This window comes from Bubalus kerabau, chromosome 3, assembly GCF_029407905.1.
Source record: "Bubalus kerabau isolate K-KA32 ecotype Philippines breed swamp buffalo chromosome 3, PCC_UOA_SB_1v2, whole genome shotgun sequence".
NCBI classification, from domain to species: domain Eukaryota; kingdom Metazoa; phylum Chordata; class Mammalia; order Artiodactyla; family Bovidae; genus Bubalus; species Bubalus kerabau.
In genome coordinates, this window is record NC_073626.1 from 174,742,158 (window position 1) to 174,767,375 (window position 25,218).

The 25,218-nt window shown below is 47.1% G+C and overlaps 1 protein-coding gene and 1 long non-coding RNA gene across 4 annotated transcripts; one reads left to right on the forward strand and one right to left on the reverse strand.

The window, feature by feature from the left end:
* Window positions 1–2,094: 2,094 nt before the first annotated feature.
* LOC129646887 (uncharacterized) lies at window positions 2,095–3,456 on the reverse strand. The gene is made up of 2 exons (XR_008712212.1): window positions 3,374–3,456; window positions 2,095–2,393 (listed from the first exon to the last, which is right to left on the reverse strand). It is a non-coding gene; the product is annotated as an uncharacterized LOC129646887 (long non-coding RNA).
* Window positions 3,457–3,676: 220 nt separating this feature from the next.
* On the forward strand, window positions 3,677–24,822 carry AK2 (adenylate kinase 2). 3 transcript variants are annotated; one of them, XM_055573772.1, is made up of 7 exons: window positions 3,677–3,809; window positions 13,056–13,181; window positions 15,476–15,586; window positions 15,716–15,810; window positions 20,265–20,337; window positions 21,505–21,700; window positions 23,949–24,822. In XM_055573772.1, the coding sequence occupies exons 1-7, from the start codon at window positions 3,711–3,713 to the stop codon at window positions 23,951–23,953; spliced, it is 705 nt and encodes a 234-aa protein (XP_055429747.1). In that variant the 5' UTR covers window positions 3,677–3,710; the 3' UTR covers window positions 23,954–24,822. The 3 variants fall into 3 exon arrangements, with proteins under 3 accessions (XP_055429747.1, XP_055429746.1, XP_055429749.1); XM_055573771.1 differs by lacking the exon at window positions 23,949–24,822 and having other exon boundaries at window positions 21,505–21,867; XM_055573774.1 differs by lacking the exons at window positions 15,716–15,810; window positions 21,505–21,700; window positions 23,949–24,822 and having other exon boundaries at window positions 20,265–20,336.
* Window positions 24,823–25,218: the final 396 nt, after the last annotated feature.

Consider the following 25,218-nt stretch of genomic DNA (forward strand, 5'->3'; position numbering starts at 1 on the left):
TTACCCAAAGCACCTCTGGCTCCTCTCATCCCTAAAGCTCAAAGTTGTACAACTGTATCCTCTGAATTAATTCCTTTTTTTTTTTGCTTAGTGTAGTCAAAGCCTGTTTCTGTTGCTTGCACCCAAAGAACATGTTTTAGTTTCCTATTGCTGCTGTTAACAAATTTGGTGGCTCAGAAGAACACAAATTAAAAAAAAAAAAAGAAAAAAAAAGAAGACCACAAATGTATTATCTTCCGATGCTGGAGGTCAGAAGTCTGAAATGGGTCTTCTGGGGCTAACATCAAGGTGTGACCATAAACTGTGTTCCTTCTGGAGACTCTAGGGGAGAATCTGTCTCCCTGCCTTTCTAGCCTCAGAAGCTGCCATCATTCCCTGACTTGTGGTCTGCAGCCAACAATCACACTACCCTGACCTCTGCTAATGTCATCACATCTTCTCTGGCTCTCTTCCTCCCTTTTACCCTTAGAAGGACCTTTGTGACTATATTGGGCCCATCCAGATAATCCAGGATAATCTTTCCATCTCAAAATCCTTAACTTAATCACATCCTCAAAGTCTGCTTCGCCAAGTATGGTAACATGATCACAAATTCCCGGGATTAGGACCTGGATATCTTTGGGGGGTATTATTTTGTCTACCACAGAACACTAACAGAAAGATTTCTTAGCTTCTCTTGCATTCATCTCTTTCATCTCCAGTCTTCCTGCAAGTGATCTTTATAAAATGTGAATCTGATCATGACTATCCTACCTTAGAAAATTCCTGAATCCCCAAAACCCATGGAATGAACCCCACGGCACCCCTGACTCTCTCTCACTTCTGGTAGTTTGCTCCAAATGTTCTCTCAGCCTGAAAAGTACCCCCACCCCAAAGCCAAGTCCTCAGTAATCTTCAGACCTCTCACAGAAACCTCCATGATTCCTCGGACTGGAACCCAGCTGCACTGTGCGTCTCACATCTACAGAAACTGTCTTTTCACCTGCCAGTGCTGGGTACTAGCCAGTCAGATCTAATCTCTCTGTGCCTTTGTTTCCTCTATTTAAATAATGCAGATAATAAAGCAGTGACCCCATATATAGTCTGTTGTGAGAATTAAATGAGACAATGGATATAAAGTTTTGAGCACAGTTGCTGCTGCTGCTGCTAAGTCGCTTCAGTCGTGTCCGACCCTGTGCAATCCCATAGACGGCAGCCCACCAGGCTCCCCCATCCCTGGGATTCTCTAGGCAAGAATACTGGAGTGGGTTGCCATTTCCTTCTCCAATGTATGAAAGTGAAAAGTGAAAGTGAAGTCGCTCAGTCGTGCCCAACGCTTAGCGACCCCATGGACTGCAGCCTACCATGCTCCTCTGTCCATGGGATTTTCCAGGCAAGAGTACTGGAGTGGGGTGCCATTGCCTTCTCCTTTGAGCATAGTGCTGGCATGCAATTTGGCACACAGTACTCAATAATAGGCAGATGACAGCAGTTATTATTAAAAGTTAATAGTTGAGTGAAAAAAGAATGAGGTACTCTCTCCTTCCCCTGAGCTGTCAATATTCCCTTTATGATCCTTAGTATGCCTAAAGACTAGGACATTTTAAAACCTTGAATGAATACCTCTGATATTTTGTGTGTTTCTGTGTAATCTTAGCTGTTTTCCCTTCTGGGGGCTCCATCTCTGGCTAGAATCATTGTAGGGATTGATGGTAGAAGGGAAAGGAATAAGAATTCCTTCTTGTTCTAGTGTCCCGAACACATCAGACCTCAATCAATTCTGAGCTTCTTGAAGTGAATTTCAGGCACACAGAGGTTTCCACTCTAACCTCCATGAATCTTGTGCTCCCTGGGGCACCAGCTTGCCATTCTCAGTGTCAACTGTGATTCCACTACTGTATGGCTTTGGGCTGGTCACTGCATATCTTCCTGAAAAAATGGGCATAATGGGACTTTCCTGGTGTTCCAGTGGCTAAAACACTGTGCTCCCAAAGCAGGGGGCCCAGGGGGCCCAGGTTCAATCCCTGGTCAAGCAACTAGATCCCACATGCTGCAACCAAGAGTTTGCACGCTGAAACAAAAGATCCCACATGCTGAAACGCCTCAACTAATACCTGTGTGGCCAAATTAATAATTTATTTTTTAATAAAATGGCATAACCGTCACTGCATTCTCTAAGGTCAGGAACCTTGTAGAAGACGAGTATGGGCATGAGGAATGAATGTCAACTTCTTTTGTGAGGTAAAATAGAAGAAACCAAGCAGAAAAGTTAGCAAATTCATTTCCAGGATGTAGAAAATGCGCTGTGGGACTTTACTGGCAGTCCAGTGCTTAAAACTCGGTCCTTTCACTGCAGGGGCCATGGGTTCTATTACAGGTTGAGGAACTAAGATCCTGCATGACACTTGGCACAGCTAGGGGGAAAAAAAGAAAAAAAAAAAAAAAGGAAGTGAGTTGCCATAAGCCTGTGGAGAAAGAAAACTGTTTCATAATCACACTCTGGTCTAAAGGTCCAAAGGGGCCCTTGGGGCTGATCTTGAGAGGACCTCAGGGTTTAAACTGTCCAAGAAAAGGACGTTTCTTTTGAGGAAAAACTCCCTTTTCCTGCTTATTACAGAATTCATTACAGAATTTTTTGAAAATATAAAAATGCACAGAAAAGGGAAGAAGCTCTGGTAATCACACTCGGTAGAGATCATCACTTGTAACTATCAAACAAACCTGTGATTTTGTTGTAACTGCAATTTTGTATCCATTTTCCCACGTGATTAAATATACAACAGGGGGAGCGGGTTTCAGTATACAAACCTGCTGCTATTCATTTAACTCGGCTTATTGTTGAATATTTAGGATATTGCCTTTGTTGTTGTTATGTGTTTTAGGTTTGGGGACTGTTGTAAGTGCTACAACTAATATTTTTGTTAAACAAGTCTTTGCTGCTGCTAAGTCGCTTCAGTCGTGTCCGACTCTGTGCGACCCCATAGACGGCAGCCCACTAGGCTTCTCTGTCCCTGGGATTCTCCAGGCAAGAATAGTGGAGTGGGTTGCCATTTCCTTCTCCAATGCGTGAAAGTGAAAAGTGAAAGTGAAGTCGCTCAGTCGTGTCCGACTCCTAGCGACCGCATGGACTGCAGCGCACCAGGCTCCTCCGTCCATGGGATTTTCCAGGCAAGAGTACTGGAGTGGGTTGCCATTGCCTTCTCCAAACAAGTCTTTACGTATATCCTAGATTATGTCCTTGGATTTCCTGGAAGTAGAATTGCTAGACCAAAGGATATTTGATACATATTAGCCGATTTGTCTTCTAAAACTGATTCCACTCATTTGTACTCCCATGGGCAATTTTATAGGACTTCACTCGGGTTGCCTGTGCCATTAACTGTCAAAAGCCTACCTAGAACCCGGAGGCAGGCCTGTAGGCTTGCTTCTCGTTTTCCTGCCCACTCCGCACACCCGGCGCGAGCCCCGCCCCTTCGTACATGGTGGCCCGCCCCTTCCTACTCACTCACCGATTCTGTCCAATCAAAAGCAGCTTTCCCCAGTCTGGCTGCGTGGTTGGTAAGCTGAAGTTTCCGTCGCGCTTAGGGGCGGGCGGAGCGGACTGACAGACATGGCGACGGACCAGTGTGAGCGGCGAGCGAGGTGTGCGTGGCGTGCGTGGCGCGCTGGCCTGGAAGCGCTGGATCTGAGAGGTGTGCGGGCGGGTTGAGCAGTGCGAGGTTTTGGCGGCCATGGCTCCCAACGTGCCTGCGGCCGAACCGGTCCCGGAGTCTCCTAAAGGCGTCCGGGCCGTGCTCTTAGGGCCGCCCGGAGCCGGCAAGGGTACCCAGGTGAGCTGCTGAGCCGGGCTTGTCGGTGGAGCCCGTGGAACTTCAAGGTCAGGGCGGCCAAGGTCCGGTTCGCCCCAGACTCAGGCCGCGCGGGCTGAGGCCTGGACGGGGGGTTCCCTGGCTGGCGTTTGGGGTTCTGGCAGGTGTTTTGGGGAGGGTCCAAGTTGGAGGTCGAGGGAGTCTGAGTTAGAGTTCTTGAGTGCCCCAGGCCTGAGGGTGCTGTGTTAGGGGATCAAAGGACTGAGTAGATAGCTTTAGGGTTTAGAAGCTGAGAAGACTTGAAGGGTAAGTGTGAGCCCTGGACTGAGGCATGTAGATCGGAACCCGAGTTGGAGACAGGGACCCTAGATTCAGTGCGATTTGACAGTGGATTACGTTCTAGGGTTACGTTCCCGGCACTCGCGGTAGGAACACGTTTCTGGTATTGACTAATGTCTGAAGGCGGAGGAGCATCTCCCGGACGTGGGGAAAAGCGCGAGCTGTAGTATGCTGCTGATAAAGAGAACTGCTCAGAGAAGTGATATGACCTGTCTGAGCCAAGTTAGGTGGATGGGAGAGGGTACCTCAATGTACAGGTAAGAAAACAGGCCTGGAGAGGTCAGATGACTTTCCCAAGTTAGTAAAATTGACCTCAAGGAGCCTGGAACCTCAAGGCTCTGTGTGATTGGAGTGAGGTCACCTTCTGCTGATTGTGAGGCCTCTCTTGGCACCTGGGACATAATGGGCCCATAGATCAGGGATGAGATTTATGATCTCAGGGTTTGGAAGCCCATGCTGCTGCTGCTGCTGCTGCTAAGTCGCTTCAGTCGTGTCCGACTCTGTGCAACCCCACAGACTGCAGCCCACCAGGCTCCGCCGTCCCTGGAATCCTCCAGGCAAGAACACTGGAGTGGGTTGCCATTTCCTTCTCCAATGCACGAAAGCGAAAAGGGAAAGTGAAGTCGCTCAGTCGTGTCCGACCCTTAGCGACCCCATGGACTGCAGCCTCCCAGGCTCCTCCGTCCATGGGAGTTTCCAGGCGAGAGTACTGGAGTGGGGTGCCACTGCCTTCTCCTGGAAGCCCATAGATTGGGTTATTCTCCTCCTGGAATTGCCCCCGCCCCTCCCAGACCTCAGGATTTTGCTGGTTGTTAGGGTCTAAAGAGAGAATTCCTGAAAATCTGAGCTCCTAAGGAAATGGGATTCTGGATGCTGCTCTGTGCCCCCTCTTCTATTCCTAGTCCTTGCAAAGATTACAAAGTCTGGGCAGACAATTTGTCTTACTCTTTCTTGGAACTCTTGTGACACCCAGCACATTACTTGGCACTTGATGAGGTTACTAGATGTGGATGATGCCGAGAAGGGGAGTCTGGGAGGATTCAGTTCATTCCTGTGACTTTGCTTTTTGGCTCTGGCTACTAGGTCAAGAAGGGCTTCCAAAATGGCTCAATGGTAGAGAATCTGCCTGCCAGTGATCCCTGGGTGGGGATGATCCTGTGGAGAAGGGAATGGCAACCCACTCCAGTATTCTTGCCTGAAAATCCCCATGGACAGAGGACCTGGTGGGCTGCAGTCCATGGAACTGCAAAGAGTTGAACATAACTGAGCACGCATGCACTCAGTCAAGAAAGACCACTTTCCCTTTTCTCTCTGCAGCCAGAGCCGATTTGCCCTTGAGGCTCACAGTTAGCCTAATCCCCTTGTCCTTTCATACTGAAGCTTCCTCTTTCCTGTTGCTGCCACCCTCAGTTATTAGGTAACCTGTGGCTAGGTATGTTTAATCCCAAACTCTATGGGCTTCTGCTGTGAGTGACCAAGATAAACAAGGTAACTCAAATGCATTGATTATTTTTTTCTTGGTTCATATTGAAGTTAATAATTTCAGTGGTTGTGAAATGGGCAGCCAGTCTCAGTGCTGAGGCAAGGGCCTGACAGTTTAACAGACTTGTAACTTCTAGGCCTCACTGCTGTCAGCTGAAAAATGGGGATAATGCTTATGCGGTCAGCATTTCTTGAGCACCAGACATTGGAGATAGAACAGTAAACAAGACGGAAAAGGTCCTTGTCCCTCTAGACCAAAAGTTAACAAGGATACTGGAAAATTATGTGTGTGTAAAGCACACCTAGATGACAACCTGGCACATAGTAGGTGTTCACTAATTGTTGACTCACTCATCTTAATTGATAATACATTCCCTCAACCCCCAACTCAGTTGTATCTCAGTGTAAAGGGTGATGTATTCAGGAAGTTTTGAGGGAAATTCTACTTGTGAGCTGACTTATAAGGGTGTATATATGATGAGAGTTGGTCAGAGAAGGCCTTATGGAAGTCAGGGAGATGTGATTTTAGCTGGGACTTGAAAGGGTAAAATTTACACAAGTTGCTTAACCTCTGTACACCTTTCTTAAGGTATTGGGAGCCATGGGGATACTGGCAGTTGTAATTTTAAGGAATTAAAACTGTTCATAAATCAGAGGTTGCAGCATGGCAGCCTGCAGCAGCTTGTAGCCTGCAGACACACCCCAGCTTTTAGTTATGAAGAGTTTGAATACACAAAAGACGACAGGATGGTGTAATGAGCCCCCAGGTACATGTCCAGGCCCAGCTACCATCAGCTGGTGGCCATTCCTTCCCCATCTGGTCTCCCTTCACAAATGATTTTAAAGAAGCTCCCAGATACTGTAACATTTCATTTGTAAATATTTCAGTGTGTATGTAAAAGACATTCTTTTTTGTAGAAAAACATAATATTCCATAAAAAATAAATAGTAGGAGTAAATGTTTATGTTTCTATTCATTTGCATTTCAAGTGTCATTTTTTTATTAGTATTTTTTTTTAAGTGTTTATGTACTTATTTGACTGCACTGGATCTTAGTGGCCACACGCAGCATCTTCGATCTTTAGTTGCAGCATGTGGGATCTCATTCCCTGGCTGAGGGTTGAACACCGTGCCCCCTGCATAGGGAGCTTGGAGTCAGCTGCTGGACCACTGGGGAAGTCCCTCAAGTCTCTTTCAATTTACAGGTTGTCCTGTACCTTGGGTTAGTGCCTAGTACCTACTCAGTAATTTTTTTCTTCCCACTGGTGCTTCCTTTTACACCTGTATAAACTCAGTGTCTTAGGTATTTAATGTTGGCATGACTGAAATAATTGTTTCCTTTTAAAAGTTAGTGTTAACTGAAATAGTTAAACATTTTTAAGCTGCCTGCTTTTGCATCAGCATGCTGCTGCTAAGTCACTTCAGTCGTGTCCGACTCTGTGAGACCCCACAGACGGCAGCCCACCAGGCTCTGCCGTCCCTGGAATCCTCCAGGCAAGAACACTGGAGTGGGTTGCCATTTCCTTCTCAAATGCATGAAAGTGAAAAGGGAAAGTGAAGTCGCTCAGTTGTGTCCGACCCTTAGCGACCCCATGGACTGCAGCCTCCCAGGCTCCTCCGTCCATGGGAGTTTCCAGGCAAGAGTACTGGAGTGGGTTGCCATTGCTTTCTCCATAATAATGTCTAAAATATCTGGACCTCGTGGGTTTGTATTTTGTTTAAATAACCTTATTTCCCTGTCTCCCTTTTGGGGTTGGATGTTCTTAGGGTGCGCCCAAAACCACGGTGTGTTTCCTGTTTTCCTCTGCTAACCCCTCTCATAGTTTCTTCCATGTGTCCAGCTGACACCGGCTCTTCACGGCCAGCACGTGTAGGCTGTCGGCTGCCGTCTTGCAGATCAGGCTTGGTCAGTTATGTCTGTGCGCTAACACAGTGCAGAAGCAAACTCAGTGAGACCCACGTTCCTATTCCCCCTTTTACAGATAGAGAAACTAAAGCCCAAATAGCTTGTTCTCTAGGTTACAGGGCAAGTAATTGGCTGCTCTTGTGTCTGAATGACTCTGGAGCTCCTGCTCTTTCTGCTGCCCTGGGTTAGGTTTGTCTCCTACCCTGTGCATGTTTTCTAAGGTAAGTTCCTTGCCAGAGCTGCAGGGTAGCCCTCAAGAGGGTATAGTATCACAAAATAGTCACCCTTTCCTGGGTTCTGTGACAGACTCCCCGTATTCCCCCCCATCTCCACCATCCCCCCAGCCAGAGATTTAATCCTTTTAATCCAGATTTAATGTCATCTGATTTAATCTTTCAGCCCTTGGAGGAAGGTCCTGTTGTTATCTTTGCCTTTTTACTGATAAACTGAGGCCCAGTCTGTATCTTGCCCTAGGACATAGGTAAAGTAGCGAAGATAGGATTTGAACATGTGACTGATTTCTTGAAGAGCATTAGCATCCTGCTGCTTGCAGTCTTAAGTGTAGGAGCAGAAACGAACATACATGCAGGCAGCACTTACTAGTGCAGAGTACCGCAGGGGAAGTACTGATGAGTGACTGACGACTGCTCGCATAGTTCAGGGTTAGAATGAGGACTGTGATTTGTTGAGGGCTTCCCTGGTAGCTCAGTTGGTAAAGAATCTGCCTGTAATGCAGGAGACCCCAGTTCAATTCCTGGTTTCGGGAAGATCTGCTGGAGAAGGGATAGGTGACCCACTCCAGCATTCTTGGGCTTCCCTTGTGGCTCAGCTGGTAAAGAATCTGCTTGTAATGTGAGAGACCTGGGTTCAATCCCTGGGTTGGGAAGATACCCTAGAGAAGGGAAAGGCTGCCCACTCCAGTATTCTGGCCTGGACAGTTCCATGGACTGTATAGTCCATGGGGTTGCAAAGAGTCGGACATGACTGAGCCACTTTCACTTATGATTTGTTGAGAATCTTCTATTCTTTCTCCTAACCTCCCAGTGAAGAATGTTCCATTCTTTCTCCTACCTACCCACTGATACACCCAATTTATAGATGAAGAAATAGTCTCAAAGAATCACTAACCTGAGGTTACATGGTCAGTTAAAAGGCACAGCTGAAATTCAAACGCAGGTTTCTGTGCTCTTAAATGACTTTAAGTATAATACACACAGAGAAAGGTGCAGACATCTTAAGAGGGTGGCTTGATGAATTTTCACATGTGAACACACTTGTGTAGCTTGTACCCATATCAGGAAACAGAACATTGCCAGCACTGTGAAGGTTTCTTGCACTCCCTTCCACACACACACACATACACACCTTCCCCAAGGACAGCCACTAAGGATTTGAGGGGGGTGGTGGCATGTTTTGTTAGGTAAGTTCCTTGCTAGAGCTGCAGGGTAAAGAAGCCTATTTAGTGTCATGGATAAGAGCTAGGGCTTGACAGACTTGAGACCAGTTACCAGATCTGCTGTTACTAACTTTGCAATTTGGGTCAACTTAGCCTCTGAATTTCATTTGTAAAACGCAGAGAAAACTAGTTACTACCTCCTGTATTTGTTATGTATTAATGTGGTTTAGTTGCTAAGTCATGTCTAAGTCTTTGCAACCCCATGGACAGTAGCCCGCCAGGCTCCTCTGTCCATGCGATTTCCCAGGCAAGAATACTGGAGTGGGTTGCCATTTCCTTCTCCAGTTACGTATTACACATACTGTAAAACAGTGCATGGGAAAATTGCTTGGCATCTTGCAAACACCGAGTTAGCTGATGATTCCTTCTCAGAGGAAGAAAGGACAGTCGGGGAGGTTTTTGGTGGGGGAGAGATGCTCAGAAGTTGACTCTAGAAGGGAGAGGGTAGAACTTGGACCAGTGAGGGGAAGGGAGAGGGTATTCCTGCATAGAGAGGAACTTGAGCTGAGGTCCTTGGAGAGGCTTATGTATTTGGAAATCAAACATGAGCAGCTGTCAGCGGTGGTGCAAGGCATCCAGGTAGGGGGCTTGTGGGGGCAAATTTGAGTAGCTTGGGAGGTAAAGGAAGTTGGTTGGGGAGGGCATGGAGCACGCTACTAAGCTATTAGAACTTCTACCTCATTGCCCTGGGGGAACGTTGAGGCTTCTGAATGTGTGTGTGTTTTGCAGGGTGGGTAGCGCGTCCAACAGTATTTTAGATGGTTGCAACTGTATGTGCAGAGGCACTGGCGGGGAAAGTGGGAAAGTGGGAAAGATTTTGAGGTGAGAAAACAAGTGTGTGTGCTTAGTCATTCGGGCCGACTCTTTGCAACACCGTGGAGTGTAGCCCAGCAGACTCCTCTGTCCATGGAATTTTCCAGGCAGGAGTACTGGAGGGGTTGCCATTTCCCCCTCCATGGGATCTTCCCAACGCAGGGATCAAACCCGTGTCTCTTACGTCTCCTGCATTAGCAGGTGGATTCTTTACCACTGAGCCACCTGAGAAGCCCCCAAGAAGACAAGTGATCTTGATTAAATCAAATCTTGACTATCTTGACTATCAGTTTCCCTTTATTTCCCTAGTTGTCGGGCACTGTGCTGAATTCTTTTGTGGATATATAATCTTACCAAGTCCCCATAACAGGTCTGAAAGTCGCTCCATCATACACTTTAAAGAGGGGCCAGGCTTTGTATTTTTAGCACGTGCCCTAGATGATTGTGGTAACACTGAAGTTGGAGAGCGGGGACGGGGAGCCTGGTGGGCTGCCCTCTGTGGGGTCGTACAGAGTCGGACACGACTGAAGCGACTTAGCAGCAGCAGCAGCAGCAGCCCCACCATGCTGCCTCCCATCCTAACAGTTTGAGCCTTTCTGACCTACACCTTCCCCAACCACAGGTTTCTCACACAGGTGGGGTGCCTATTTCTTGGGCTCAAAAGTGGCCCTTGGCTAGTGAGATGTGGCTCAGGGCCTCAGCCGCAGCAGAATATGGCCCAGGGGTCAGCAGCATAGCCAGTCCTGTGGCATGTTTAAAATCAGATGCTCAGGCCCCACCCTACTAAATTAGAATCTGTATTTTAGCAGCACCCTTAGGTGGTTTGGAGTAGAAAAAACGTTGCTTTAAAGTATAAGCGTGAAGTCAGGGGAATATAATACAGCCATTTCATTAGGGTTCTTCTATAGTTTGCAATTAAAGAATGGTGTAAGAAATGAAGACCATGAAGGAGGCCTTCTAATTACTGAATGCCTACAGTGTCTGGGGCTTCTCAGGTGGCGCACTGGTGAAGAATCCGCCTGGGGGTCGCATAGAGTCAGACACAACTGAGTGAGTGCACACACACGCACAGAGTGTGTCTGATGTTTTGGGTACTTTATTTCATTTTATCCTCACAACAGCCCTGTGAAGTAGACATTGTCCCCCATTTAACTGGTGAGGAAACGGATTCTGAGACGTTAAGTAACTAGCCAAAGGTCATCCAGCTTTTGGGGGCCGCCAGGTTCATATGCAGATCTGTCTGACTCCTCGGTTCATGCTCTTTGCAGCCCACCACAATGATTCCTGTGCAGCCAGCAAAAAATGAAGGAGTTAGTCTTCCTCCATGCCACCCCTTCCCTCTGAGAGTGTTGTTCCACAGAGCTGCAGAGTCCAGTCACCTGGAACAGCACAAAAGTGTCCTGTGGTTTGGGGTGATAAAAATAGGATGGTTAGGTTCTGCGCTGACAGCGCTTCGCTGGTGTTTTGGTTAGTCTCTCCCTTGGAAGAGGCGTGACCTCCAAATTTTCCACCCAAGTTAATTTCAACAACCAAGAAGAAAGATCGCCAGAAAAGCACAGCCTTCTGGTTTTGTGGCCGCTGTGCCAGCCCAAAGGACCAGAGATTTTCCATTGCCAGAGGGGCCTGACCTTCATTGCTTTTCTAAAGAGCTGTTTTTAACACCTCACCTGGATTCTGTTTTGCTCGGAAGTCAGTTTTTTGCTTGAGCTGAATCAGTCCGTGACTCACAAATCAGCACTTGTTGCACTGAACCCTGTCTATTTGGCTTGTATCATGTGCATCTGAGAAAACTCCCAACCAACGAGTTTGAACAAGGTCCCCACCCTACTTATTTTCTATAACAGTTGAACCAGAAAGGTAAGTGTTAGGCTTTTGAACTGATTCTATTCCTTTTGAATTCTACATTCTTTTTTGCCTCTGTGAAACCAACGTGGAACTGTCCAGGGTCTCTTCCTCTTTTGGTATTCATTCAGTTGTGTAGTCTACTGAACTGTGAGCTCATACAGGACAGAGTCTGTGTCTCCTATTCATCTGTCTCGCTGGCTCCCAGCGAGGTTCTAGGAAGAGGCGTATGGTGAACATGGAATTAAGGCAAGGGTCACAGTAACAGTTGATGCTTCCTGAACACTTACAGTGATTCTTCATAATCTCTCATCAATCCAGTGATACAGGAGATGATAGTACCATCTCCATTTTACCTAGAGGAAATTTAAAATTTACAAAAGTGATACAGTTTTTCTCAAGCCACATATCCAGGCTTGGTGGACCTGGTGTCTGAAACCCAGGCAGTTTGACTCTGCAGCCCATGCTGTTAACCAAAAGGCTGTCCTGCCTACTAGAACTACCAAGAGCTTACTTTGCCAGGTGCTGTGCTGTTCTAAGTCGCTTCAGTCGTGTCTGACTCCACAATCCTATGGAACGTATTCTGCCAGGGTCCTCTGCCCATGGGATTCTCCAGGCAAAAATACTGGAGTGGGTTGCCGTTTCCTCTTCCAGGGGATCTTCCCGACCCAGGGATCAAACTCACATCTCTTATGTCTCCTGCATTGGCAGGCGGGTTCTTTACCACAGCACCACTTGGGAAGCCCCACTGCTTGTCAGGTGGTCTTCATACACAGCTCATCTGATGCTCACTGCTACCTTTTGAGATGGAGCCTTTGTACTTTCATTTTAAACAGATTAGAAAACTGTGCCTCTTGAGAGGTTAAGTGATTTGGGGCAGGTAATGCAGCTACCTAGTGACAGGGAAGGGGAAGACTGAGTCTGCCTAGGGGAGACTTCTGCATCTGGCTCCAGCCGCCTCCCACACTAGTGACCACAGTACTTGACATCCACACATCCATTCCTTTGGCAAATATTCATTCAACATATTACATGCCAGGCATTGTGCCAAGTGCTTTATATACGTGAACTCATTTAAACTTCAGAGCAACTGTCTGTTTCTATCCCCATTCATAATGGGGAGGCTGAGGCCTAAGTGTCACCAGTGTGTCTAGTGAGAGCAGTGATAATAGCTGATATTTACGACAATTTCCTGTGCTAGGTGCACTGTTGCAAGTGCCTTCCATGTATTATCTCATGTAATTCTTACTGCAACCCTATAATCATAGGTTAGAATATAATATAAGGTAGTTTTATCCCTGTTACAGGTAAGGAAATTGGCATTTGTGCACACACCCAGAAAGTGGCAGAGTCAGGTTCACACCCAGGCAGTCACACTCCAAGGCCTGCACTGTTAACCGTATCCTGTGTTTTGTCCTTCCCTCCACAGGCACCCAAATTGGCTAAAAACTTCTGTGTCTGCCATTTGGCTACCGGAGACATGCTGAGGGCCATGGTGGCTTCCGGCTCAGAGCTGGGAAAGAAGCTGAAGGCGACTATGGATGCCGGGAAGCTGGTAGGTTCGGTGGGACCAATGAATGTTGATCTTCCTCAGTCCAGGTCTGCCCTGCCAGGGTGACCACCAGCCACATGCAGCTATTGAAATTCATTTTAATTTAAAATTAACTTTCTCAGCTTCACTTGCCACATTTCAGGTTTTTGCTATCCAGCACAGATATAGGACTTTTTAATATTTATAATTGTATTTCTTTATTTTTGGGTGTGCTGCATCGTCATCGCTGCACAGGCTTTCCTCTAGTTGCGGCGAGTGGGAGCTACTCGTTGCGGTGTGCAGGCCTCTCGTTGCGGTGGCTTGTCTTGTTGTTGAGCGTGAGCTCCACAGTACTTGCGGCACGTGGGCTCAGTAGCTGTGGCTCCTGGGCTCTAGAGCACAGGCTCAGTAGCTGTGGCACGTGGGCTTAGTTGACCTACAGCATGTGGGATCCTCCCGGATCAGGGATTGAACCTGTCTTCTACATTGTCAGGCAGATTCGTTCAGGCAGATCATTGAGCCACCAGGGAAGCCCCGAGATAGAACATTTTAATCATTGTAGAAAGTTCTGTTGGACAGCCCTGTGCTGTGGGGTGTTTTAACATACTGGAAGATTATATGAACTTTTACATTAGCAAGTCTACTTGGTTCATTCTGAATTTATGGCACTGATTTTATTCATAGTATTCTTGAAGTTCCTTTGTGCTGGCGTATTTTGTAATATAACCCTAGTTTTTAGAGCCAGTAACAAAATTGACATCCCTAGACCAGAACTCAAGGGTCCTTCAAGAGAGGACTCAAGAAGGCACAGGGTGCTTTTACTTACTTTTGTGACTCTCTTCTGTGTCTCTTAACAGAGGGGTTGCTTGGCAGTTAACAAAAGTATCCTTCTTATTTGGAGAATATAATAGCATTTTCTCTTGTTTTTAGTCCAGTTGATCTGATAGGAGAAGTACAATTTGTTATCCACTAGATCGTTTTTGGTTAGTGTGTGTGCTAAGTTGCTTCAGCAGTATCTGACTCTGTGCGACCATATGGACTGTAGCCTGCCAGACTCCTCTGTTCATGGAGTTCTCCAGGCAAGAATACTGGAGTCAATTGCCATCCCCTCCTCCAGGGAATCTTCCCAGCCCTGGGATCGAACCCCCATCTCTTATGTCTCCTGCATTGGCAGGCAGATTCTTTACCACCAGCAGCACCCAGGTGCCAGAGCTTAATTGTAACTGAGTTTTTCTGGGACTTGGTCTTGGGAAGAATCGTTTTGTGCTTGGGCCTCTGGTCTTCATATCTTAGTGTGTTGGTTAGGGCAGGTGCTGGGCTGAGTTACCTCCTGTCAGGCTTTGAGATTCTGGAGCTGGGCTAGCTCTGCCGACATGCCCACTGCCCCTTTACTTCCGGCCTGCCCTTCATGTGAGTGAGGCCGTCAGTCACTCCTGAGAGCTGGGTATTTTGGACTTTGGACCTTGATAGAAGATCCTGTACTGAGAACAAAATGGGATGTGGCAATGAGATTACTTATCTCCAGCCTTCACTTAGTCATAGAGCTTATACTTTGTCCCCAAGTTCATAGCTGGTCCCAGGAGATAAGAGCGTTAGCGACCAAAATGGGCAGCCTTCACTTTAACACTGTCAGGGAGCTCTTCTTCCAGTGATAACCCAGGATAACCAGTTTTTGAAAGCCAAAGAGGGTCCTCACTAGAGTTTTCAGAGAGGCTCAGAGGGTGTTGGGCTGGCTCCTTGGTTCTGACCCAGTCTTGTCAGGTCAGTAAACTTCTCTGTTGCTTCCTGTCCAAGGTGGCCTGGGTCCCTTTACTGTTAGCCTAGTCAAAATTGTGAAACAGGTTAAGTTGGTGCCTTTTGACATTTTGGTCAATGCTCATTCTCTCCTGGAGCCTCCCTCAGGTGGTCTCTCAGCCGTGTACCCTCACTTTCTGTGTCTGGAGGACAGCTAATTGCCAAGAAGCTGTTATTTGATGGTTAGGACTCTGACTAATAGCCAGAGAGGCCTTTGGGACCTAAGACTTGGAGGTCTCCAGGTGGGGTGACAGGCCCTGGAATCCTCTTTCCTCTCCCGGATTACTGGGACACAGGAGAGTCTCAAGGGAAGAGAATGTGTGTGTGGCAAACACAGAAATAATCATGAAACAGAATCTTCCAAAGGGAGCCACTCCATAGTTGCTCTGATTTTTGCTTCTTTGGGGTCAAGAACCTGTTTAGTAATCAGGCTATACAGACACAGACTTGTAACCCTGGAGTTGGGCTATTGCCACCTAGTTAATGGATATAACCCCAACACCTGTTTTGTTCTTGACTTCCAGGTGAGTGATGAAATGGTCTTGGAGCTCATTGAAAAGAATTTGGAGACCCCTCCATGCAAAAATGGTTTTCTTCTGGATGGCTTCCCTCGGACCGTGAGGCAGGCAGAAATGGTGAGTGACTTGGTTTTGTAACACCAAGCCAGGAAAGCAAATCCTGGTCCTTTATCTCTTTATTCCTTTGAGGGAAATGGGTCTTATCAAGCTCTGGTAGCTTAGGTGGGCCACATGCTCTTTTTACAGCTTGATGACCTCATGGAGAAGAGGAAAGAGAAGCTTGATTCTGTGATTGAATTCAGCATCCCAGACTCTCTGCTCATCCGGAGAATCACAGGAAGGTATTTGTCCCCTGAAGGTCCCTTCTTTTCATGCTTCATCAGAGCTTTGGCAGACCACAGGAACTGCTCTGGCCTAATCCCAGCCATGAAGCTTAGTGCCGTTTCCAGGTGGATTGATCTTATTTGGTGACATGGGATGGGGATGTGGAAAGAAGAGCAAGGGATCCAAAGTCCAGCAGCAGCTCAGTCCTGTCACCTTTTAACTCTGACCCTAGGCAAGTTTCTTAACCTCTCTAAGGCTGTATCCTTATGTTGCATGGGGGTAATAGTACCTGCTTCAAGGAACGTTGTGCATGATAGGTAGCGTGTTGTGCATAGTTCAGAACCTTGCTGACATGGGTGCTTAAGAAATACTAAATTCCTTACATGTGTATCTCCATTTCAGTGCTTTTTAAGTTTGATTTCAGTTGGAGTTGCCATACCTTGCTGTAGGGTTTTTATTTGTTATAAAAATAGTAGGACCATCTTCACAGAGTTTAGAAAATTGAAGAAATTTTGTTCACGGTACAGCCAGCTTAGCAAAAAACACTAATTTATTTGTGTGTTTTGTTTTAAAGTGCTGACTTCTCTATGGGGGTTAACATTGAACACAGAAACGCCTGAGTGCTGTTGCTCCAGGCTACAGTTTACTTAACCCTTTCACCGACACTCTACATCTGCTTTGTGCTGCCTTCCAGAGATATTCGGGAAGCTTCCAGCTACTAATAGACCCTCCCATTCTTATCTTTATTGTAGACCGTATCTTATTTTTATCCCTTAGTCATTTTACTTATTTTTTTAAAAATTCATCTGTCTATTACTGTACCAATAGTACACTTTATTTTTAAACCTGGGTTGTTGTTTTTTTTTTTTTAATGTGGACCATTTTTAAAGTCTTTTATTGAATTTGTTACAATATTGTTTCTGTTTTATATTTTGGTTTTTGGCCACAAGGCATGTGGAATCTTAGCTCCCCTGCCAGGGATGGAAACCAAGCCCCCTCTTTGGAAGGCAAAGTCTTAACCCCTGGACTGCCAGGGAAGTCCCCCTTTAGTCATTTTAATGGAATCTCAGGAAGGTGGTCAGCTTTCCATCTTGAACCAGCCTCCTGTGACCATTATTCTTCATTGCTGCATGTTGTTTCACAGTAGATGAACCATCATTTACTTCATTTTTCCCTAGTTGTTGTATATTTGTGTTTCTACCAGTTGTCTACTGGCAAACTGATGCTCTGACCATTGTAGTACATGTAAGTTAGTAATTAAGGGGGACATGATTTTTTTTATTATAAATGTACTACTTTGATTTCCTAATGAGGTTGAGCATCCCCCGTGTGTCTGCAGTTCGTGTCTTTAAGGAGAGAGGCAGCAGAATAAGTGTTAGAGGTGTTCTGGAAGGTGGTGTTAGATACAGGGGAATGCACCTTGTATTAATTTCCTTTTCAAATGTCCAGGTTTCATATTTCCAGCTATTGCATAGGCTCCTTCAGTGCAGATTTTTTGTTTCTTTGCACTGGCACAGAGTAGGCAAAGTTGATACAGTCCAAGAAGCAGTAGGGTTGTTAGGAAGGGACATCACCAGGGCTGGGGTCCCAGACATTGCAAAGTAAATGTTAACAGAACTAGATGACACAAGGGACCTTTGATCTGATTGGCCCAGCTTCCTAAGTGCCTGCTTTGTGCACAGCACACCTCTGGGAGCAAGGGACCAAGAGAGGATATACCAGTGCCCATCTCTGACCTCAGAGTGTCCACAAACCCTACATGAAACCTGGGCTGTTTAGTGCAATAGGGGTCCAGTAAGAGAGCCTGTGGGCAGAGAGGGAAGGTTGGCTAGGAGAGAGGCATAAAGTGAGACTTGACCTTCCTGGGTAGAGAGGATTTTATTGAGGCTTTCCCAGAAGGAAGTAGAGGCAAGAATGTCCAGAGCTGGAGAAATGGCCTGGGAGGCTGGATGGTAGAATGAGAGAGGTTGGGAAGCTGCAAGGTCTGCCAAGGAGCAGAGAGGGTAGACCTGCCTGAGTCAGGAGTCATGGGATGTTCTTAAGCCACTAGGTGCTGTGGCCGATACAGCATTGTAAGAATATTGGCTTGGTCCTGGGATACAGGCTCAATTGAGGGAAAGAAGAAACAGACAAGGACCCCACCAAGGAGCCTCGTGTGATCCACCTGTGGAGTGACGAGGCTGAAGTTGGCTGGTGGGGAACCGAGAGATTCTGAAAACAAACTACACAATTGTAGAGGGCGAAAGAGGGAAGGCTCAGTCTCTCGGTTTGGAAGTGAGTGCTCTCCTCACAGAGGAGGAAACAGAACAGGTCAGACTGTGTGAAAGTGCTTTTCCAAGTCCATTTGTACGTATGTCAGTGGCAGAACAGGCACCAAAAGCCTGCTTTCTGCCTCATCGTCCACTGTGCTGATGGTTGCCAGAAAGAGAGTCAGGAACTAACCAGTTTAATATGGATCTTATCTGACACGATAAGATTGAATTGGCTTAGGCCTCATTTCTAATAATTTTATGGGTGATTATTTTATTCCTTGCCATAAGTATGGCTGGTGGGTTTTGTTTTAACTTGTTCAGTGTTGGCTCTCTGGTTTCATTGGTTTCTTACGTCTTGTGCCATTGCCATTCTGTGGATGAGAACACAGGTGTCTGGAGTATCACAGCCAAGGCAGCAGTGGCTGTAGCATCCGAGCCTGGTCCCCCCACATCTTCACCTCCAGGCCAGGCTCAGTGGGTCTAAGAGCTGTTTTGGTACTTTGGTCCTTGAGACCAGTCCCATTTTAAGAACTTGGAGATTGATTTCTTTTCCCTTCTAGGAAATGAGTCTTGCATTCTTCTTAAAATGATATTTGGGGGTGGAGAAGGAGCAGTGTGTTTATATGTAACTGGAGGGCTGAGGGAATCTGCGAGTGAGCGAGAGCTGATGTAGAGACATGGAGAGGAGAGAGTTGTATTTGTTGCAGCCTGGCTGCTATCTGCCCTGTGCTATGCAGAAAGTGATGAAACATGGTCCAGGGACTTCCCTGGTGGTCCAGTGGTTAAGACTTCATGCTTGGGGGCATGGGTTCAGATCCCGGTTGATGAACTAAGATCCCACATCCTGCGAGGTTCAGCCAGAAAAAAGAAAAAAAAACATGGTCCCCATCTCATGCCCCCAGCCCTTCCCAAAGAGAAAGCTGTAGTCGAGCCCTAGCTCCTGCTCTTCCTCTCTCTGGGTCTCCCAGTGGGCGTCATTTCCAGTGAATGCACCAGAGGAACCCCTCCAGCAACTCAAAGAAAGGCTCAACCTTGGGCTGTGTGATTGCAGTCACTTGTCCCCTGACCACCTTATTCTATAAATGGACCCCTTGGCCCCCCAAGATTATGCTGTCATGGAAACACAGTGCCACGTTTTGCAAATGTGTGTGGCTTCAGAAGTCTGACTCAGACTTTCCCAACTGATGTGCTGAAATACTGACCCCCTCTGCCACCAGAGCAAGCACGCTGAGTACTTTCTGTGCCTGCCAAGAGGTAGAAAATGTTGGGAAGCTCTGGTCTAACAGACTTCATGAGGAGAGCAGCCATAGGTTAAATAAGCAGATCTTGGTTGGCATAGAATTGGGAGACCACGGGAACTTGAGAGGGCCCCAGCCGCGGAGCAGCATTTGGCCTGCCTCCTTCCCTTCTTAGGTTTCGGGGCTCCTGTGGTGTGGCCACTGCCAGTCAGGGGCGTGGGCTTATTGCTTAAGGGGACATGGCAGAGATGCAGCTGCCAGCTACATATCCCGTGCCAGATAAAAGCTTCTTCTTGAGCTCTTTGTTCTGTGACTTAATGTGTCAGTTTTCTTGACACCTTGAGCATTGCCCTCTAATGGCTGGGCTGTCTGTGTCTCTGTGGTCAGAGGTGTGCGGCATTGTCTGGTGGCATCTGCGTCCATAGCACGTGTTTTTTCCTATAGCGCCTTTCTTGTTTTTTACCCAAAGTAGGTTAGAAAATAAGGGGAGTCTCTCTGTCCTCTGTCCCCCATGGCACGTTGTCCAAGTCTCTGTTAAAGGATTACCACATCTACTGTAGTTACTTATTTCCACATTTGTCTCCCTCTCTACATTAAGCACTCTTTGTGACCAGGGATCTTAACTCACTTCTCTGTAGCCCCTGGATTCAGCTCAAGACCTGAACTGGACTAGGCAGTTAGTTAGTCAGCACTTGTTGAATGAACAGGTGAATACATGGGTGGCTGTGCGAGACCTATGGGACGCACAGCCCACAGGCTGTCATGCCAGCCTCCAGCCAGCCAGACACTTATTTTAATGTTGGGTCAAAAGGGAAAAGATACTCGCTCTGGTATATGCCCAGTTACTTTCCTAAGCAAGGGATGCCTATAACTGGTTTCTCTGCTGGATTAAAGTCGTTACATCCAGCTTCTCTGTGCCTGTGGTCTTGGAGACCCCTGGAGTTCCAGCGGCCTGATTGACATTCATTTGCTGTCTTGCAGACTGATTCACCCCCAGAGTGGCCGCTCCTACCACGAGGAGTTCAACCCCCCAAAGGAACCCATGAAAGATGATGTATGTAAATTCGGACGGGAAACATCCTTTTCTTTCCTTCTTCTTTCTTTCTTCACTTTTTCTTCTTTTTTTCTTCCTTTCGTTCTTCTCATCTTCCCTCTATTCCTACCACCATCATTAAACTGAGAAGTATCCCCGTCACGTAAATCACATGGACTGTGGCTCGTCTTTAGAGTGTTCCTCCAGGTGACTTATCGTTTGACCTTGAGGTAGCCACCAGTGCCAGCTACTTGATGGTGCCCAGTTTGTACCTGTTTTGTCCAGAGCAGCCCCTTCCTGGCATCATGGGAACCTCAGTGGTGACCTAATCAGGAGGAGAAGGCTGCTTGGAGGCCTGAATTAAAGCCAGGGTTGGGAGGACAGGACTGAAGAGAGGTTTGTTGACCAGCTCCACTTCAGAAGAATATCCTCTCTCTCTAATGACTCTACTATGCCCTACAGATTCCAGAAGAGCTTGGCCAGGTTAACACTGCCAAGTTCCTGTGACAGTCTTCAGTTGTTTGCAGATGTAAAAGGGAGGGTCTCATACATAGTCACTGTAATATTTGCATAAATAGTTCATTTAGTCTGTTTTAGAACATGCAGGCACAACAGAATGAATTTCCTGGACTTAACCTTTGTCAAATGAGACAAGTTCATCCGGTCATACAGGTTACAAAGCCACCTGTCCGCTTTGTCACATTTCAGAGCTGCAGTGCTATCACTCAGCATCCCCCCCTCACTTGCCACTTTTAGAACGTTGATGGCCTGGCAAAAAAACTGAAGCAGTTAAGATCGTAATTGCTACTGCAGCTCTGATTTTGATGTATTCTCCTGGTCTCAGGGGCCTCTCTTTCTTGTTTCTGACCCTCCAAGTGTTTGTCGTGGAAGCTGAACAGCCTGAGCACCAGCTATGAGATAAAGACATTGCCCATCGCCTCCCTCAGGCCTGTTCTCGCAGCTGCTATTTCAGGCTCCCCAATTTCTCCGGACCAGGTGGTCTGCTCCTAGGACCAGCTTGCTGGGAATAGTGAAGGTCTTCATAGTTCTCTATTGAAGGAGGTCTAGATTGTCTGTCTTTCCCTGTGATGGACTTTGGGATCAGACAGCATCTCAGATCTGCATCTGGCCTTGGATCAGGAGACCTTGCCGAGTCCCAGCCTTTCATTGCCCTCTTCTTGTTCTCAGATCACTGGGGAACCCTTGATCCGCCGATCAGATGATAATAAGAAGGCCTTGAAAACCCGCCTGGAGGCCTACCACACTCAAACCACCCCGCTGGTGGAATACTACAGTAAACGGGGGATCCACTCCGCCATCGACGCGTCCCAGACCCCTGACGTCGTGTTTGCAAGCATCCTAGCAGCGTTCTCCAAAGCCACATGTAAAGACTTGGTTATGTTTATTTAATGTTGGGTCCAAAAAGGAATTTCTTTCTTCTTCCTTTCCCTGTTGAACGAGTGGGTGGGAATGGCAGAGTAGGCAGAGGGAAGCTTCCTCAGGCCAGTAAGAATATCATTTGATGTATTGATTAAAAAAGCACTTGCTTCATGTACCTTTGGCGTGTGTGCAAGTCTCATCTCATCAGTGTGTGTGTGTGGTGTGTATGTGCGTGCACATGCGCACACGTGTGTCAGTATAAGTATGTGTACACTCTTATACTTCTTAAATTGTAGGCGAGACTGTTTACTTCTTTAGCCGTACTCTTTATTTTCAACTTCCCTGGTGGCTCAGACGGTAAAGCATCTGTCTACAATGCGGGAGACCCGGGTTCGATCCCTGGGTTGGGAAGATCCCCTGGAGAAGGAAATGGCAATCCACTCCAGGACTGTTGCCTGGAAAATCCCATGGACAGAGGAGCCTGGTAGGCTACAGTCCATGGGGTTGCAAAGAGTCAGACACACTGAGCGACTTCGCTTCACTTCACTTCATTTTCAACCAAAATAAACTAACTCAGGTATCCGCCAGGCAGACAAGTTCCTGGGTATTTTTCCATCTCCAGCAGCTAATTAGAAGTCCTGGGTCACATGCAGTCAGGCAGGGCTACAGTTCCTGATGGCAGACTGTTGGCCAGAAATTCCACTTGTTTTCTCACCCATAATGAAAAGTCAGTGAGTCATTGTGGAAAGGGATCATTAATTTTTTCCCCCTAAACAGGAATGAAAAGGCACTTACTTTATAGATTCTAGAAATTACTGGGAGAGGGTATCACCATAGAAAGAGCCTGGCCAAGTTGAATTATTTTTGTGATCTGCACCATGGTTCTATAAAGTAGGAATCATTCGGCACCTGTGTTGAATACTAAATTGATGCCAAAGAATTAAACCAGGTGAAAGGTCCTCTTGAATTCAGACTGTCTTCTGAACATCCAGGCTGGGCATCTGAAAGCAGCCAGTCCACTTCCCCAAAGACAGCAGGATAGATTTGTCTTTATTTTCAATGTTTGCTCTGTTTGCAAGTGTGAACAAAATGGTGATTTGAGGATCATTTGGGGATCATGTTGATTAGCATTTATTCAAGCCCAGTCTCTACAGGATATGAAGTCAGATATATCCCTTTTGAACTCAACCCTCTCCCTTCCATATCTAGTCCTTCACTCCTTATGTCTTGACAGTGGTGGCCACAGTCTCCCCAGGAAAGGACCACCCCCAAAATAAGATCACCTATGCCCGTAACCAGCTTTTCTTCCTAACCTCGGCTTCCGGCTCTTAGGCATCTCCTGAGATCCACACTGTGCCTTTTGGTCTCTGGTTTGATCTGTGGCAAACGGAGGAATTAATAGACTGCTATGAGGGACCACAAAAACAGCAAGCTCTGGAAAAACCATTAAAAAGTCAGTGACAGGTCCAGTAAATAATGCCACCTGCCCAGGGTACTCTGCTGACTCAGTGCAGTGGCCTCGGAAGTGCCCAGCCCCCACCTGACCTGAGCGCTCTGCTGTCTGTGGGACCACCACAGGGCTTGTCCTCTGTCCGCCTGGAAACTGGCTGCGGTACGTGGCCACCTGTGTCCCTCTCTGTCCGCTTCAAGTGAGCGTCTGCTGGCTCTGCTCTGCCTTGTTTCCCTGTTGGAGACTAACTCCACCCATTCTTAACGGAAACCCAGCCTGGCATGGGATGTTTCTGGGAAGCACATGATTTCTGAGAATAGACAAGGAAAGGGAGTGAAACCAAAACTGTCTGCTGTGTCTGCAGGGATCTGGGCTGCTTCTCTGGGTGAGGTGGCCTCATGAATCTTAGAGTTGACTCCCCTTTGACTGGGGACAGTTGCAGGCACTTGGCCTCAAAGTTGAGGTCCTTGAATGATTGCTGATAGCGTGTGCATGATCTGTGCTCAAATATTTGTCCGTGTGCATTCACACGTGCACACATATACATGTGATATCTGGGCTGCCAATGGGAAAGGGAAGGTCGTCGGGGGTGCATATGTCCTCTTGGGGGTGGGTAGAATTCAATTTTTGCTTTGCTTAATTCCAGAGCCTTAACCTCAGCAGGCATGAGAGCTTTCACCTGGCAGAGAAATGTCCAGTGTTTAATGCATTTGGTTACTGGGGTGTGCATGCCAACCTTCTCTGATGGTTACTTGGTTTTTAAAAACGCATTTTGTTTTCTCTTGTCTCCTCTTTATTTCAGCCTAGTAACAGAAGGCCAGGCGAGACTGCACCACTACTCATCACCCCACGGCATGATCCCTGCTCTTAGGTGCTGGGCAGAGGGAGGGGCGGTCAGGGTAAGGATGGGGGCAGAGGAGCGGTGAGGGCCCAAGAGGGGGAGAGGAGCTGTGTTGCCATGAAGCAGTTTCATTTACGTGGAGTAGAACTCTTAAAAGTATAAGCAAAGGGGAAAATTAATTTTTTAAAACACTTGATTGGAGGGTATAAATAGAAACAAGGAGATGCAGTATTATTTCTAAGGAATCGTGCTTTCATTTACTTTGAACTGGTGACGTCTGGACAGGTCTCAGTGCCCTGAGGCCTCAGCTTTATCAGAACCTCATGCCAGCCCAGGAATGCGGGAAATCTCACTGTTGTCCTGTCTGTCCCAGAGCTTGGAACAGGGCAGGAGTTGATTACTAATCCTGGTTACCCATACCATGAAATCAGAACGTCATCTCCCCACATGCAATAGACATGGAATGTGTTCCTGGGGGCGGCGTCTCAACAAATCCGGCTTACTGGAGTCATGGGGCAGGCTGGTGTCCCTCCCTTCCATACTCACCACTGATTTACCAGCCCACCTGCCCTCACGGGTGAGCCCTCGGCAGCCACCCAGCATACGCCACAGTCCTGCGCTCTTGCCTTCCTCCATCCACATCGTGTGAAAGGACTCTTTTTAATCAATGAGCAAGTGTCCTAAGCAACATTATCCAAAGACTGTCCTTTCCATCCTCAAATCCTATGACTGGGATCAGTCTACAACACTGTGATGTATTATTTTCAATGAGGTGCCTTTCTTAACTGTCCAAATGCTGCCTTGTTTGGCCCCTAAATAAAGTGTGTTAAAAGTTTGTATCCCCTGTTGTGGCATTTTTTAAGGAGCTGTGGGCCAGTAAAGTGATGCTGAATTCTGGATCTGACTTAGAAGCCCTTTCTCTGGGTCATTAGAAGTCATGAGAAGGCAGGAAGGTCCAAGAGTGTGTTCATAAGAAGAGTCTGCTCCCTCTTGGCCTTCAGCTCATCTGCAGGATTTTCTTGAGCCCAAGGACAAGGCAGCTTGGGCCAGTGGAGACAGTGCTGTGCTTTGGGTTCAGGGATGTACAACAAATCCCAGCCAATCATTTACTCTGCTCATGTTTCCTTGTGTGAAAAAGAGACTAGTGGTGGTCCAGTGGTTAAGACTCTTACCTGCCACTGCAGAGGACACTGGTTCGATCCCGGGTCTGGGAAGATCCCACATGCCGCAG